Source organism: Pholcus phalangioides, unplaced genomic scaffold (assembly GCF_987345545.1).
Source record: "Pholcus phalangioides strain wild (caught in Gottingen) unplaced genomic scaffold, Ppha-v1.0 ptg000003l_1, whole genome shotgun sequence".
NCBI lineage: Eukaryota > Metazoa > Arthropoda > Arachnida > Araneae > Pholcidae > Pholcus > Pholcus phalangioides.
In genome coordinates, this window is record NW_028301596.1 from 56,800,392 (window position 1) to 56,815,090 (window position 14,699).

Below are 14,699 nucleotides of genomic sequence, written 5' to 3' on the forward strand. Positions count from 1 at the left end.
GTAAGTAGTCAGTAATTCCAAGTATCATTTGAAAAAAACTGAAATATTTCATTTATAATAAACTCAAAAAAAATTCATAACTTTTTACTTCCATCTGGGGAGTGAGGGCGTTACAAAGGCCCCTCTATTTTGTGTTCAGTGGTCAAAGCCGTCTGTTTTGATTTCGTGAGTCATTTTTTTCCCGTGTTGTAGGAGATTTGTAATCGCGATTCATAACATGAATAGGATGACTGATGACGAGCACTTTGACTACTTGTTCAAGATTGTTATGATCGGTGATTGCGGTGTCGGAAAGACATGTGTCGTCCAAAGGTTCAGGACAGGGACTTACGTCGAAAGACACGGTAACACGATCGGAGTCGATTTCGCCATGAGGACCCTCAACGTCGGTAAGAAACGCGTTAAGGTGAGAAAAATTTATTACCTAAACAACTATTTGGGTTTTTTTTCACACCTTCAGCTATTAAAGTAGCCTATCAAAAATCGTGGGGGAAGGGTCTGAAATTTATGAAAAACGCAAAGGAGGCCAAAATTCAGAAAGTGTGCTAAGGGGTCTGGAGACTGAGTTTTAGGGGGGGGGGGAAATCAATTGCGACCAAAGTCAAGAGGGTGGGGTGATCGCCCTTCCCAAGAGCTGAGTAATAATGGGAAAAATTTGTGTGTCCCGTGAAGTATGGGGATGATCTGACGCACCTACACAATTAGTCGCTTCTCTGACACATCAAATTAGATCTGCCTGCTTCTGCTCTGCTTGTAGCTTTAGATGCCTGTTTCTGCTCCGCTGCATTTCCAGCTGAAGATGCCTGTCTTCACTTCATGTACAGCTGAAGATGCCTGTCTTCACTTCATGTACAGCTGAAGATGCCTACCTTAGCTTCATTTGTGGCTGAAGAGTCCCGCCTTCACTCCATTTGAAGTTGAAGATGTGTGCCTTGACTTTATTCGTAGCTGAAGATGTCTGCCTCTGCTCCATTTGAAGCTAAAGATGTCTACCCCCAGCTTCATTTGTATAACAGTGATATAGTAATAATGACTTTAGTTTCCTTGGCTTCTTCAATTCTAACAAATAGAATGTGAAACTTATTAGAATTCTTAATTAAGAAAGTATTGAATCAAGCAAAATTCTAATGAAAAAGCTACAGAAATGTAATTTTGAAACCAGAATTATGTCAAGCACTGAAACAAAAATTTGCGGATCAATACGGCTTGATGCTTCTACTAAAAGTAGAAGTGTGTTACGTAGCATTGGTTTTTTGTCATCAAAAGCCTTGCAAAACCAGACAAATCGAAGGGGGGGGGGGAGGAACCTTCCGGGTAAATGAAGTGTATGCTTTGAAATACTGTAATATTCACGTCTTATACTGTTAGCTATTGAAATATAAAATTTCATTTGACGTTTTTAAGATTTTTTTTCAGTTGATTGATTCAATGGGGATACATAGATGGGAATATGGCTCACGCTGGTGAGAATTGGCAGTATCCGATATTGTGAATTCTCGGCAAAAGAAAACTAAATGATGCGAAGTAAGCCTGAAAGTAAAAATTATTAGCCTTCAATTGTAAAAAATCACTGAACTGTAGTTAATGGCATGAAATAGAAGAGGGGCACCAAAATTACTTAAGTGTTTAGGGCCTTCAAGTATTTTAATCGGGTTCGGGATGGCGCTGCATCACCATGAACCTGTCATTTCCAAAGTTATCTGCATATGTGACATAGTAATAAGTGCTTGTATATTTACCTCTCTCCTTAGTCTTGTATCGGTCTTCGACTTGTTCTCAGTTCTCTCTTAACACAAAGTCAAATCTGTTTGTGCTTGTTTTGATGAGTAGTATGTGTTTTTTTGATTGTGTTTATTTGTTACTGAATACAGCTTCAGATATGGGATACAGCTGGTCAAGAGAGGTTCAGAACAATCACGCAAAGTTATTACAGAAGTGCTCATGGTGTTATAATGGCATATGACATTACCAAACAGACAACTTTCTTGCATCTACCACAATGGGTCGATGAAGTTAGAAATTGCACGGCATCTGATGTCCCGATATTACTTATTGGTAAATTTTGCAGTTGTGACTATTTCTGACTTATTTTTTTTTACAAGAGGACAAGTGAAATTGTATATACAAATACAAAGACCACGACAGGCAAAATGCCCAACAAGGTGGCTGAATATTATATTAATCATTCTGCTAGACTCAGGTTCAACATCATAAAGTTGAAGATGTAAATATTTTTTGTTTCTTTTTATTTTAGGAAACAAGTGTGATTTAATAAATGAACGAGAAGTCACTTTCGAGGAAGCAATAGCGCTGAAAGCACAGATCCCAGAACTTGTTTCTGTTCTCGAGACGAGTGCTAAAGATGACACAAACGTCGAAAAGGCCTTTACCATTCTAGCCACAGAGCTTATCAACTGGTATGACTCTGGTCTGTACGGGATGCAGCCGGAGGGTTCGTTCACTACTACCAGCAGCCCAGCAGCATGTATGCCTCCGAAGCAGCAACAATGTTGCGGGGGTTCGTGGTGAAAAAACCAGACTGAGATCCTAACTAATCTCGATTCACATTCTCTATTAATCTTGGTTTGTTTTCGGTTTTGAAACAAAACATTTTAAGCTATAATGTCATTTATTTATTTTTATTTGTTATTGTTGTTATACATAATAACTTTATTTTACTAGGATTATAATATTTCATGTGTTTATTTGCTCGTTATCTCATTATGAGTAACAAATTTATAAAAGTTACAACTTATCAAATTGTATATTCACACACATTCTTCAAGATCTGACGGATATTAAGCGAAGTACAATTTTTTTATTCTAAGTTATAAGGGTTAATCAAATTACTCACAGCTAAAATGTGCCACAAATAATAGCACAACTATGTAGTTACATCAAAACAATCTTGGACTGATTCTATATAGTAAGGTATAAGGTAATAAATGACAGCAAGTGAATGCATTCACTGGACTAGGTGATGAAGACAAGATTCATAGACACAAGATATGTGTTGGTAGGTGTCACTGCAAAAACAATAAGAGATGCATTACATTAGTGCTCTTGGCCATATTTACCTTCCCATGCGCGATTCAAATATGATTACTTCTGCAAGCTTCCTCAGTATGACACATCTTCAATGTCGAGGATCATCCTCAGGGAGAATTGGATCTACGGAATAATGTGATTTCAAAACTACACAACAGATTTGCCATTTTCCCAGTGGAATTTTCTTTTTTTTAATGCTGTCCAGGATATTTGCATTTCCTGCCATTCACACAGTGTTGTCATACAGCATTTTTTACAGCTGTTATAACTTTTCAGGTAGTGCTGTTGTCCAGTCATTTCTGCTGTGAACATCTCGTCTGATAGAGTAGTAGAAACCCTTAATTCAGGTGATGGCATGTAAAAAGACAAATGCAATCAGAGGTGGATTAACTGTTTTGCCATCTGTGGGCTACACAAATTTTGCCACCATCCTCTCATTATATTATAGTTTTCTGGACCATTTGTTTCTCAAACTTACTGTCCTGTACTATAGACTGTATATCTCCCCCTTCTTTCTCTTTAGGTCACTCACATCCTTGCACACTTTCTTTGTCATTTGTGGTCTCTCACTGACCTGGTCGCTGTTCTCTAGGTTAATCTTTTGGTCTCTCACATGCTTGCATGTTCTCCAGGTTGCTCACTGGCCTGATATCTTGCTCTCTGGGTCACTCTTTTGGTTGCTTGCATGCTCTGTAGGTTGCTCACTGACCTGATCCTTTACTATCTAGGTCCTCGCAAAGCTTGCTTAGTCCCAGCCTCAATGAATATGCCTTTGTCTCTAAGTCACTCTCATACTTGCATACTCTATAAGTTACTAGTTTCGTCACTCACTGAGCTATTCTCTGGCTTTCTAGGTAGAGGTAGATTTCTGGTTATAATGCCTGTAAGCTAGACAAATTTTGCTGCCCTTTCCCATTTTACTAATGGACCCACTCATTCCTCAAATTTGCAACCCAATGCTATAATTCGCTATAGCCCCCCCCCCCCACCCACCTCCCGTAAATATATCTGTGGATAAAATCTTGTATTACCATGGCATATATATGCAGAATCATCTTTTTTTTGGGGAATTCAAGATATTCAGATTCAAGATAGGAAATTATCAGAAAGCGCATTTAAATTTACAATAATTAATTTTCAAAAACATTTTAAATTAACATATGTTTATCAGGATAAAACATAAATTTTCTTAGAATTTTTAATTTTTGAATGTCTTGGGTAGTGTGCATTTTATCCCTATGCAGGGCAGTAATGGCAAAAAAATCTGCTGTTTGAAGGACTCGGTCACAACACAAAAACCTGAAAAGTCATAATAGCTTCATAAACTCCAGAGCTGTGAACCTCCCCCCCCCCCCCCACCTTCTCTCTCTCTCTCTCTTCTATTGGCAGTCACTAATTTTTAGCCCTTGAGCCATAGAATGGGAAGGATATCTGCCATATACTGAGCACTGACAAACCCTGCTGCCATTTTTTCGCTCCTTATAGAACTATCCTATGAATTTTTTCCCAAATTTATCTTGTATTATTTGACCCTTTGATCGCATTGGATTTGAGATCAAATTGTTCTGTAGCACAAAATTGATTCTGTTTCACTCTAAATCACTGCATTGATTTCAGCATAATTTTTTAAATTTTGATAATGATCTCTATTTTTGACCCATATATGAGTGAAACTTTACTGAAGAAGATTAAGAGAAATGTTTGGAAAAACCCATATTCGACCAATAGTCTTAGTAGTCTTAGAAGACAAATAATCTTCACAAAAATACATAGTTCTTTCCTCATAATACCTTAATTGTAATCTGAGAAATTTGAATTTTTATCAGGCATTGAAAGCGAAGATGTTATTTTCATGTTTGTTTCATGGGCAACGAAAATTCACTTTAAAAAAATCCAAGTCTAAATCAACGTTTCTCAAAGTATGTGTCGCTAGTCTTTGTCAGGGGTGTCGTGGCCTGCCAGCAATATTGATATGTTCCTGTTCTCTTATTTAAGTGGTTCTTTTATATGGGTGCAAAACATGTACTGGACTATTCTGGGGAGCTGCAGATGACCAGGGCAACTATATGAACTATATAAAGATGAACTATGACTAGTGTAAGGGAGCAGAGGGTGGCAAAATTTTGAGAAGCACTGGTTTAAGTAAACTAATCGTTGCATAAAAAATCTTTTGTTGTGGGCGGAAATATTTTGCACCTTCCCATATTTTTTTTTTATTAGGTTATTCATTAACTTCTTTGTGGTAGCCTTCAACATGTCAATGAAACATGTTACCATAGTCATTAAAGCTACGATTTGTGAAGCGTGAAGGGGTACAGTCATAATTGGTAACAACTGCATTTGAGATCCGACGAGCACATACTTATTCAAACAGACCGGGTTTTGTGTCCAACCTTTGGCGGCTTTCTTTGAACCATGGGTGGCAGCCTAATCTGTTGTTGTTTGTACGAAAGAACAGTGATGTAATACAGGGCTTGATAAATCCAGGGCCATAGCATGCCTTCTCGTGCCTCCAGGACAGACTTTTTCTTGGAGGGATCCCTTAAAGGGTAATTATTATGTAAAATAAGTGTACATTTTTCTTGGGGGCTGGATGCTGCCCAGCACCCAGGTTGGCCCAGCCTAGTTAAGGCCCTGGATAAATCTCAGGTCGCTGTAGCAACTAAAAAAATTGATGTTGGCGCTTGAAATATTATATGTGGGATTGCTAAATTGGAATCAGAGTACAACATGAAATTTTTGAAATTTGTATCAGCATATCTCTTGACATGGAAGTGGGTCACCATGTGTTTGGAAAAGTAGAAAGAAACATTGTTTTTTGGAAAATAATATATTCTTATCTCCTGAAAAAATTCAGCCAGTTCCTAGATTTTCTTTTTGATTTGTCCAGCCCTGATGTAATAAGAATGTGAATTCTTCTTTTAAAAAAATCAGCAATTTTACTTAACAAAAGTGATGAAAAAAATCATTGTTCTTGAAACGGATAAACTTCTAACAATCATATCTAATTTTACAATTTTTAATGAAAATGTATGATGATAGACAGATTCAAGATAGGAAATTATCAGGAAGTTCCAAGCGTTTTTCTCTTGAAATATTGGGCAGGGGGAAAAAAATCAAGAGTAATTATGCATAACTCTGTATGTTATCCTCTATTGTCACCCAAAAACTAAAAGTTCTTTTTATGACTCTCAAAATTCGGTCCTTGTGTCATCTGCTTCAACTTGCGATCCTCAGACTCGCTGTATCATTCCAAGTTTAGTATGTATATGTATGGTCTGTTTTCCAAGACTGAGATGAGACGAGCGATTCTTGATGTGCAGTCGCTTTACCTAAAAAAAATGAGTAGAATTGTCCAACATGGTGTGACATAGCCAAGTCCAGTCTTTTATGTAGGGGGCTATGCTGCCAAAGTGAGTATGATTATCTTCAGACTGAATTTTCTAGAATTAAAACTAAACTAAACCATGTAAAGCATCATCACTATAGGCTCCCATTATCTATGGGTTTTTTTTTTTGGGGGGGGGGGTTTAAATTGTTAACATCAAGTGCTGGAAATATAATTTTTAGTATCAGTCATAGTAAATACCTTGTAAAAAATAATCAAAATGCAGCAATCATTATTAAAACCAGACTGAAAATCTCCGTAGACTTCCGATTTCCAGTGTTGCCAGAACAAAATACATATTTTAATTTCTTTTAAAGACACAGCTGCTATATGTATCATGATAAAAACACTTGGAACTTCACGATGACCTAATACATAAATAACCTCAGTACAAATATCCATATGAAAATAGTAAAATTTGGAAAATTTCTGTCTCTCCATGCAATAGCCTTGCAAAAATCTGTCCTTGTCACGCAGCAGTAAAATTATTATGTGACTATCATCGATAAGCATATCATGCATCACAAACATATTTACTCCGGAGTGCTTTTGTTTTGTGGTTTGAAAAACCAATCATTGATTGTGCTTAGTTTGATCAATAGCAGTGTAAAATAATAGTTGCTCAAAAAAAATAAAAGTCACAATTAATTGTGGGATAGCAGCGTTCACCTACGACTTTTGCCACTAGTCCATGAAGTATAAAAGTCCAATATTTTACCTGTTGTATGAGTGGAAGCAAAAACAAATGTATGTCGAGAAAAGTATTAAAGTTCATTACTTAGTACTTGTGCCTTGAGACATTTAGATCTAGTAATTTTGTCTGTCTTGTTCTCGCTCGGAATTTCCAATAGTTAAACATGTATGTACCATAAGTCATGTTTTGTATGAAGTGCCTAGCTTATAGATATGATACGAATTCAACGTTGCGGAAATGTGTGTATATATTTGGAATTTAAGAAATCTTTTCATGTGGTACGTATATTCAATGGTTCACCATGTCTGATTTTTTTATTATTATCATTGGAGCTATGTTTTTGTTATTTAAAGGTGCTGTCATTATATTGTTAGAAAAAAAAGTGTGGAATTGTCGATAGAGAAAATTGCTGATGATTACATTCAAAACTTTTTGTGTATTTCGTCGTTCTTGATTAATCTAGAAATTTACCAGAAAATCATGTTTTGTTTTTTTTTTACTCAATAACACAATATTGCAATGAATGAATCTCTAATTGTTATGTTTTTCTTTTTTTTCATGCTATGAACTAAACCAGGGGTCTTCAGCCTTTTTCTGGTTTGTCGCGCACTGTCTTCGCCCATCAGAATAAAAAGGGCATAGATATTGCATGTTTATTGCAGTACTTGACAAATCCCAGGTAGCCATGTTCGTAGCTTCAGCATCCTAGAGCCAGTGCCAGAGTGGTGCAGTGGTAAGATGTCCGTCTTCCACCATGAAGGTTACCGTCAAGGTCCACATGTTCAAATGGGGAGGGGGGAAGAACATCAGAAACAAGTTCTTTACCCATCAAGCCTGAGGGCAACCTCCAATTGATGGCACCTTCATTTCCCACCCAACTCCTCTAGTTGGAAATTACTGTATGGTGATGTATGACTAGAGTGGGTGCGCGGTAAAGTAGCATCCTAGAGCCAGGCCCATTGGCCAAGATCTTTTTGGTGGGCCTCCATTCAAAATTTTTTCACGGGTCTCTCAAAAGTGAGTTTATTGTGTAAAAAAAAATAACAGTGAACTTCCATAGGCGGCCACCTCTATACCACTACCAAGTTTCCATCTCTATCACTTTTTTCTTGGAATAGACAATAGGCTTTATAGACATAATACAAAACCACCCCCCATTCTGCAGCCATCTCTGCATGTGGTTGGCCGCTAACCTGTCCGTGGACACTTCCTTATAAGTAAGAGTGAAAAACACAAATTTATGTGAATGTTTTTCTTAACTGCATTAAGACCTAATAGTTCTCTTTGCATAACCTTGTAGTCTTTATACATCAGCATAAATATATACATACTTGTTTGGGTGAGCGCATGGGGAATTTTTCATTTCTAACTATTCACTCAGTTTGAGGGTTAAAAAGTGGCCACAACAATGCTCTCGACTAAAAGGTTGAAGATGCCTAATCAGAATTTATGGTTGCTATTGCTTACCAATTTTTTAATTGTATAGAGGGGGAGAGAGTGGAACATTCATTTATTTGTTTAATGCAATAAGAAATATCAGTATGAAGCATCATGTCATCAAGCTCTCATTTTATATTTTGATTTTTCAGATGCAGACAAACCTCATTGTAAGGTCATTTTTACTCACAAAGTCGCTTTTGTTATAGCAAAGTGAATGGATGTATAACATTCTATATATACAGGGTGGTGTCCTGTAAGTGCTAGCACAGCTTTTATCTCATCAACCGTCCGTTGTAGAGGTATGATCCCAATTAAAAAATTCTCAACTGATATTCAAAAATTACCCTACACCAGTTTTGAAGTGAAAATATGGTGTGTAACAAAAAGAACAAAATGTATAATTTGACAAAGCAAGTTATATATTTTGTACTGACTGTACAAAAAAAAATAATTTTTTATACAGCCCCCTGTGCTCTACCTTCCAATCAGAAAGTTGTTGCCCTATCTCTCCTGATGCCAAAAAAATCCATGTTTCTAAGTGCAATATTCACAGAGATATTCAAATTCAAAAAATGGGACCAATTTTGGAACAAGCGGTGTTAAATGCGAAAAACTGTTTTGTCCGACATTTAACACTTTTCTTTCCTAATTTTTCCTATTCAAATATCTCAGTGAATATTGCAATTAGAAGCATGGAATTTAGAAACATGACATCAAGAGAGACAGAGCAACAACTCTCTAATTGGATTTTGTGGCACACGGGAACTGTATAATAAGTTAATTTTTTTATTTTAATGACTTTAAAACCCCTTGCAAAATGAATGATATATCTGAGTACTACACGTTATTTGGAAACTTTTTCTAATTGGAAGTATACCTCTAGGATCAACAGTTCGCCCCTAACATGCCATGCCCTATGTTTTCTATGCACCCTGTATATAAAACGTTGAGTCTTGTGCATAATCAATAAATATTTCTAGTTATATTGATTCAGATTTGTTTGGTCAGATTCTACCCTAGAGTGACCTTATGATAAGATTTTAATGCATTTATGAGGTGGTAGTGTACCTACTCGGCACTCATAGAATCTGAACCACCTCTGCATTCTACAAGGGGCAGCTACTGTATCTGATAGGGTCATATGACAGGGTAATAGTAGGGTTTATATGGGGTCAGGGAAACCTGGAATTTTCAGGAAATTTTGATTACCAGTTTCTAAAAAGTGTTGGAGAAAATTTTATGGTTTTTAAACCTTGAAATATTTAAGGTGATGAATTGGGAAAATGCAATGTGAACTCCTGTAAAATTTCAAATTGAGTGGCATTTTTAACCTTTTGTGTGTCACACAGATACTGTGCCAATGACACAAAGACCAGTTACGCCCCTCACCAGTAAGATGAATGTCACGGTCCCCTTAACAGAACAATATTTTCTGGCACATAATAATGCCAAACCAATAAGTTAACTGTTATCTCTTCCAAGCTCATGGACCCCCCCCCCCACCCCAACCCTGAAACCTCTCCAAGGACCCCTAAGGGATCTGTGGACACCCTAGTTAAGAACCACTAAAATGGAAGTGTCTTTAATGATGATGATGGCATTGGCATTTGCTGACCCGCAACATTATGTACCAAAAAAACATTATTCATTAAAAAATTTTTTGCTAGATATAGCATCACTTTTCAGATGGAAGACAGACTTGCGCCTTTAAGTTTTCTGCCTATTTTAGAACCTTGCTCTCCCATTTAAAAAGTCTATCCCTAGAGAGCAAGCAGACTGCCAACACAATATACTTAGGTAACACAAAAATTCTGGCATCCTTCATTTTCATTTGGAAATATGGAAGGCAGATGGCAGCACCACTAATACATAAAACACACATAAGTCCAACACCCCAAAAGAATGTTTATGAGAGTATGCATGTGTGGTTTAGTGGACAAGGCAGCAATATCTAATGCTCAGATCTAATTTAATGGTGCCATGATGTGCCTGATTGGAGCATAGGTGGTCATGACTCAGTGAGTGCTCTGTACGTTTTATGTTCTGTTATTTTGTGTTTATCTTGTATGTGCTTTTGTCTTTTTCATTGATTTTTTTGTAGTTGGAAGGAAACATATTTTCATATGTGTTTATTGCAAACTATTTGGTACTAAGTAATATACTATATACACACATATTCTAATCAGGGTGTTTGACGTAGAGTACATATTTGTACGTCTTCATTCAAGTCGATATATGCAATTGAAAGTCATGGTATTTACTTTAAATGCTCAGACAGCAAAAATCTTGCTGCTTTATTTTATTTTTTATTGATGAAATCCCCTTTTGCTATTTGATGTGTATGTTTTGCATACTAATACAGAGGGGCTTGAAAGCAAATGAGTGCACACTTTAATAATGAAAATATTAATGTAACATCAACACTACTGCATATATAAATGGAAAGCGAAATTTGCATGAGAAATATCTTTGAATTTTAAAATCAATGAAGAGGGCCTACACCACCATCATACAGCATTTCGTAATGTTGTCGTTGCGATAGCTGCACTTGAAATGTGCTCTTTCTTTAAATTTTTTTCTTCCAATTATATCCACCTGATAGGGACAGGGTCTTCTATATAGATAGAAGCAGTGTCATCTTGAAGCATGGCCTGGGAGCTCTCAAGAGAGGAGAGAGCCTCACAAAAAGGTAAGATCTGATTAAAATTTTCAAGATTAAGCATGTTAATTTGCCTGGTAGGGCCTCAGAAAAATCACCTGATCCAAGGACCCGTACTGCTCTTAAGATGGCCCTGGATAGAAGCAGAGAACTGCTAGGTCTGTTAACCATGTTGGACACTTAATGGCACCTCTTTGACCCTTTATCATCATGCAGATGGAGGTTTCATTAAAATTTCTCCCAATGTGTCTATGATAATACGGTGTTACCATTTTGTTGGAGGTGAAAGCTTCGATTACAGCTCTCAGTTGTCAAGTATTATTTATGTCTGAAATGTGTGCATAAGGGTTGGCTTTGTAGTGATGGTCACACTTTTGTAGATACACCTTGCAACAGAGCCAGGTGATGTCGTTCATACCACAAGTTGGTTATTTACCTACCCTGCTTCTGAGCAATTGGTCTTTGCATTCCTTGCACATGAACAGTGTAGACTAGAATAAGGCCTGTTTTTCAAGTGAGCTGGCTAATGCTGTTCAGTCATGATTCTAAAACAGAAGCAGCTGAGTAGGGTGAAAATTGGATATGATTGAGGCTTCACATCAATGTCATCAAGTTCTCCAAGGAGACTGTAACCTCACAAAAAAGAAGCAAGGTGAGTAAAAGTCTGGATGAGAAAGTCTTAAGGGGCCTACACACGATGTGCACTGTGGTTTATTAGGAGGTTATGAGGCTTTAGGAGGTTTTGGAGATTTAGGAGGTCTGGCTTTTATTCTATTTTCCTGCCCACCCTCAGACCACTTGCGATTGCATCTCCACATCCCACAAGGCCGTTTCTTTCGTAAGACATTGTAACCTATCCTGTTCCCATTATACAGGAGCTCTGCAAATCACTCAAGGACAGTGCATAGCCTGCTGGGTGTAGACCAGGGCTGGACAAATCTAATGACCAGGGCTGGACAAATCTAATGACCAGGGCTGGACTAAAAAAAATCTATGCACCAGAACAATTTTTTAGGCGTCAAAAAATGTTTACCACAAGAAAAAGGTCCAAAATAATGTTTATTTTGACTTTTGTCAGGACATAGTTACTCTCTGTTGTGTTGACAAATATTCTGCTGTAAATTCCAAACATTTTGGGCGGCAGCTTTTTCTGCTATTTAGTAACTATGCAAAGGAAATTTTAGGTGCCATTGTGCTAATTTTGTAGTTGCCATGGCAATCTGGCACCTAGGATTTGTCTAGCCCTGGTGTAGATGCACCTTTAAAATTGTTGGAGTACATGCAGGACAAGCTGTAGCTGATTTTTTCAATCACTGAGGTGAGCAATGTGTCTGCCAACCCTCATATTGCCCCCTAATTAAGGCTCTACAACTTTGACTTTTGGAGTAGGTATTGAGAAAGTGTTCTAATAACCCCCCCCCCCCCCCCACCCTAAGCTCCAACCTAAGATGGAAAGAACCCTTAGTGGTATTCTCTTGAGAACGTGTTGCATAAATTCTTCTCGGGGTGGACCCACACTTTCTTTGCTCTGCCTACATACTAGACAGTTCCAGTGACATCCAATGGCTTGCACACATTTTACAAAATGATGATGACTTCATCGCATGAGCTTAAAGAACTTAGATTAAGCTATGTGTTCTGATTGTTTGGTAAATAAGTAGTAGCTACTGTGTATTAAAAATGACTGTTCTCTCATTTCAAGATACACTGTGTCTTCAAAGATGGATTTAGTCCAGTTGAATCCCAACATAACAAACCTCACCTCACAGTATTTTCCCAGTAAATTGTATTCCTCTTTCTATGAACCATGTGAGTTTCCATGACATTTCTCAATTTATTCAAATGATATTGACGAATAGCGGGTGTATAATTTTTTTTTCAAGCCTCTCTGTGTTGATATATCAGTGAGTTAATCATGGAATCGTGTATCATAATAAGAACATTAAAGTAAGTGTAAGTGGATGCAGATACACAATTAACTATAGTTCAAACTTAATTATGAAGTCATTCACTGGTGTGAATATATATTACAGACCATTATAACGACTTCTTTCTCAATAATAATTCTTCTCTTTCTAATGTTTAAAGCAGAGCTTGACAAATCACAGACACCAGGTTCGTCATGGCAACTAAAAACTCACTATCGGCGCCTGAAATATTCTATTTATATGTTATGGTAAATGTGATAAATTGGTTATTATGTATAATAGCCAGTTATACGTACTTACGAATTGTCTTGGTGAGTTTGATAAATTTATCACTTTTACTTGCATAAATATACATAATACCCAAGCTTCATTGCAAATTTAATAATTACCAAATACATTTTAGTTTTTACTGGTGATTATGCATAATAGCCAAGTGTCATTGGTAAATCTAATAAATACTTGAAATTTATCACCTTTTCCTGTGATTATGCATAATACCCTAGTGCAATTTGTGAATTGGATAAGTTTGAAAAAAAATCCAAATGAGTCTAGTATGTGTGATGAATGTAGTCTGACCCCTTGATGTAATGAGACAACAAGTTTTTTTTAGGATCATACCCCAATATAATGATACAATACACATATGAATTATCATGTATAGTATATCATATATAGTAAGATTTATCATTTTTATATCAATGACACAACAATTGTGTAATATGAATAATCGCAGTAAAAGTGATAATTTGTTAGTACTTATCAAATTAAAAATTATTAATTTAGGGAAATTTATCAACGATGCTTGGGTACTATGCATAATTGCCAGTAAAAGTGATTAATTTAGGGAAATTTATCAAACTTACAAACATGCAATTTTGCGTAATAAACCAGATTTATTACATTTACTGTAGCATGTACACTACTTACATCTCCCCTAGAGGCAAAGCGGGGGGGGGGGGGACTCTGTCAGTTTGATAAATTATTCTGTGATTACTAAAAAGTGGGGTACAACAATTTTTTTTTTTAATTTATGTTAATGTATCCATCAACATGAAAAGTGGGAGGTAACAGCATAAAATATATCACTTTTTAACGTTTTCCCTCAAAAAAATGTCTGCTTGGTTCCTGAAATATTAGACTGGTGCCCATTTGTTAAGCCCTGGTTGCGTGTATAGTTTGTAAGAAAAGAGGGTGAATCAGAGCTTTATTTGGTAGCTTTTATATGTATAGGAGGGGTAGGGAATGAACATTTAGAAAGAGAGTTTCGAAAGCAGTGTTTATACTAGTCATGTATGGAGTACCTGTGTGTGTGTGTGTGATCTGCGTGTCTCGCTTTATGCATTTATAAATGCTTGGTTTCCATAAATAAATGGTTTATGCCAAATCGCCAAGATCAAAATTTGCTTTGTCTCAGTTTTGTAGCCATTTTATTTGGTCTCTTTATTGATTTTTATCATTTTATTATTTTTTATTGCATAAAAGTATCGTTATGTATAAAAATTCATATCATCTTGTCTGCTACTTGCTGTTACCTGCGGCTTC

General features: G+C 36.6%; 1 protein-coding gene across 2 annotated transcripts; it reads left to right on the forward strand.

Annotated features, from left to right (window-relative positions):
- The first annotated feature begins 161 nt into the window (after nucleotides 1–161).
- LOC149088936 (ras-related protein Rab-43-like) lies at nucleotides 162–12,167 on the forward strand. Of its 2 annotated transcripts, XR_016195140.1 has the most exons (4): nucleotides 162–406; nucleotides 1,872–2,055; nucleotides 2,255–11,950; nucleotides 11,987–12,167. XR_016195140.1 is itself a non-coding variant. In XM_089250996.1 (3 exons), exons 1-3 carry the CDS (start codon nucleotides 218–220, stop codon nucleotides 2,527–2,529), a joined length of 648 nt encoding a protein of 215 aa, XP_089107122.1. In that variant the 5' UTR covers nucleotides 162–217; the 3' UTR covers nucleotides 2,530–12,167. The 2 variants fall into 2 exon arrangements, 1 of the variants encoding a protein (XP_089107122.1); XM_089250996.1 differs by having other exon boundaries at nucleotides 2,255–12,167.
- The last annotated feature ends 2,532 nt before the right edge of the window (nucleotides 12,168–14,699 follow it).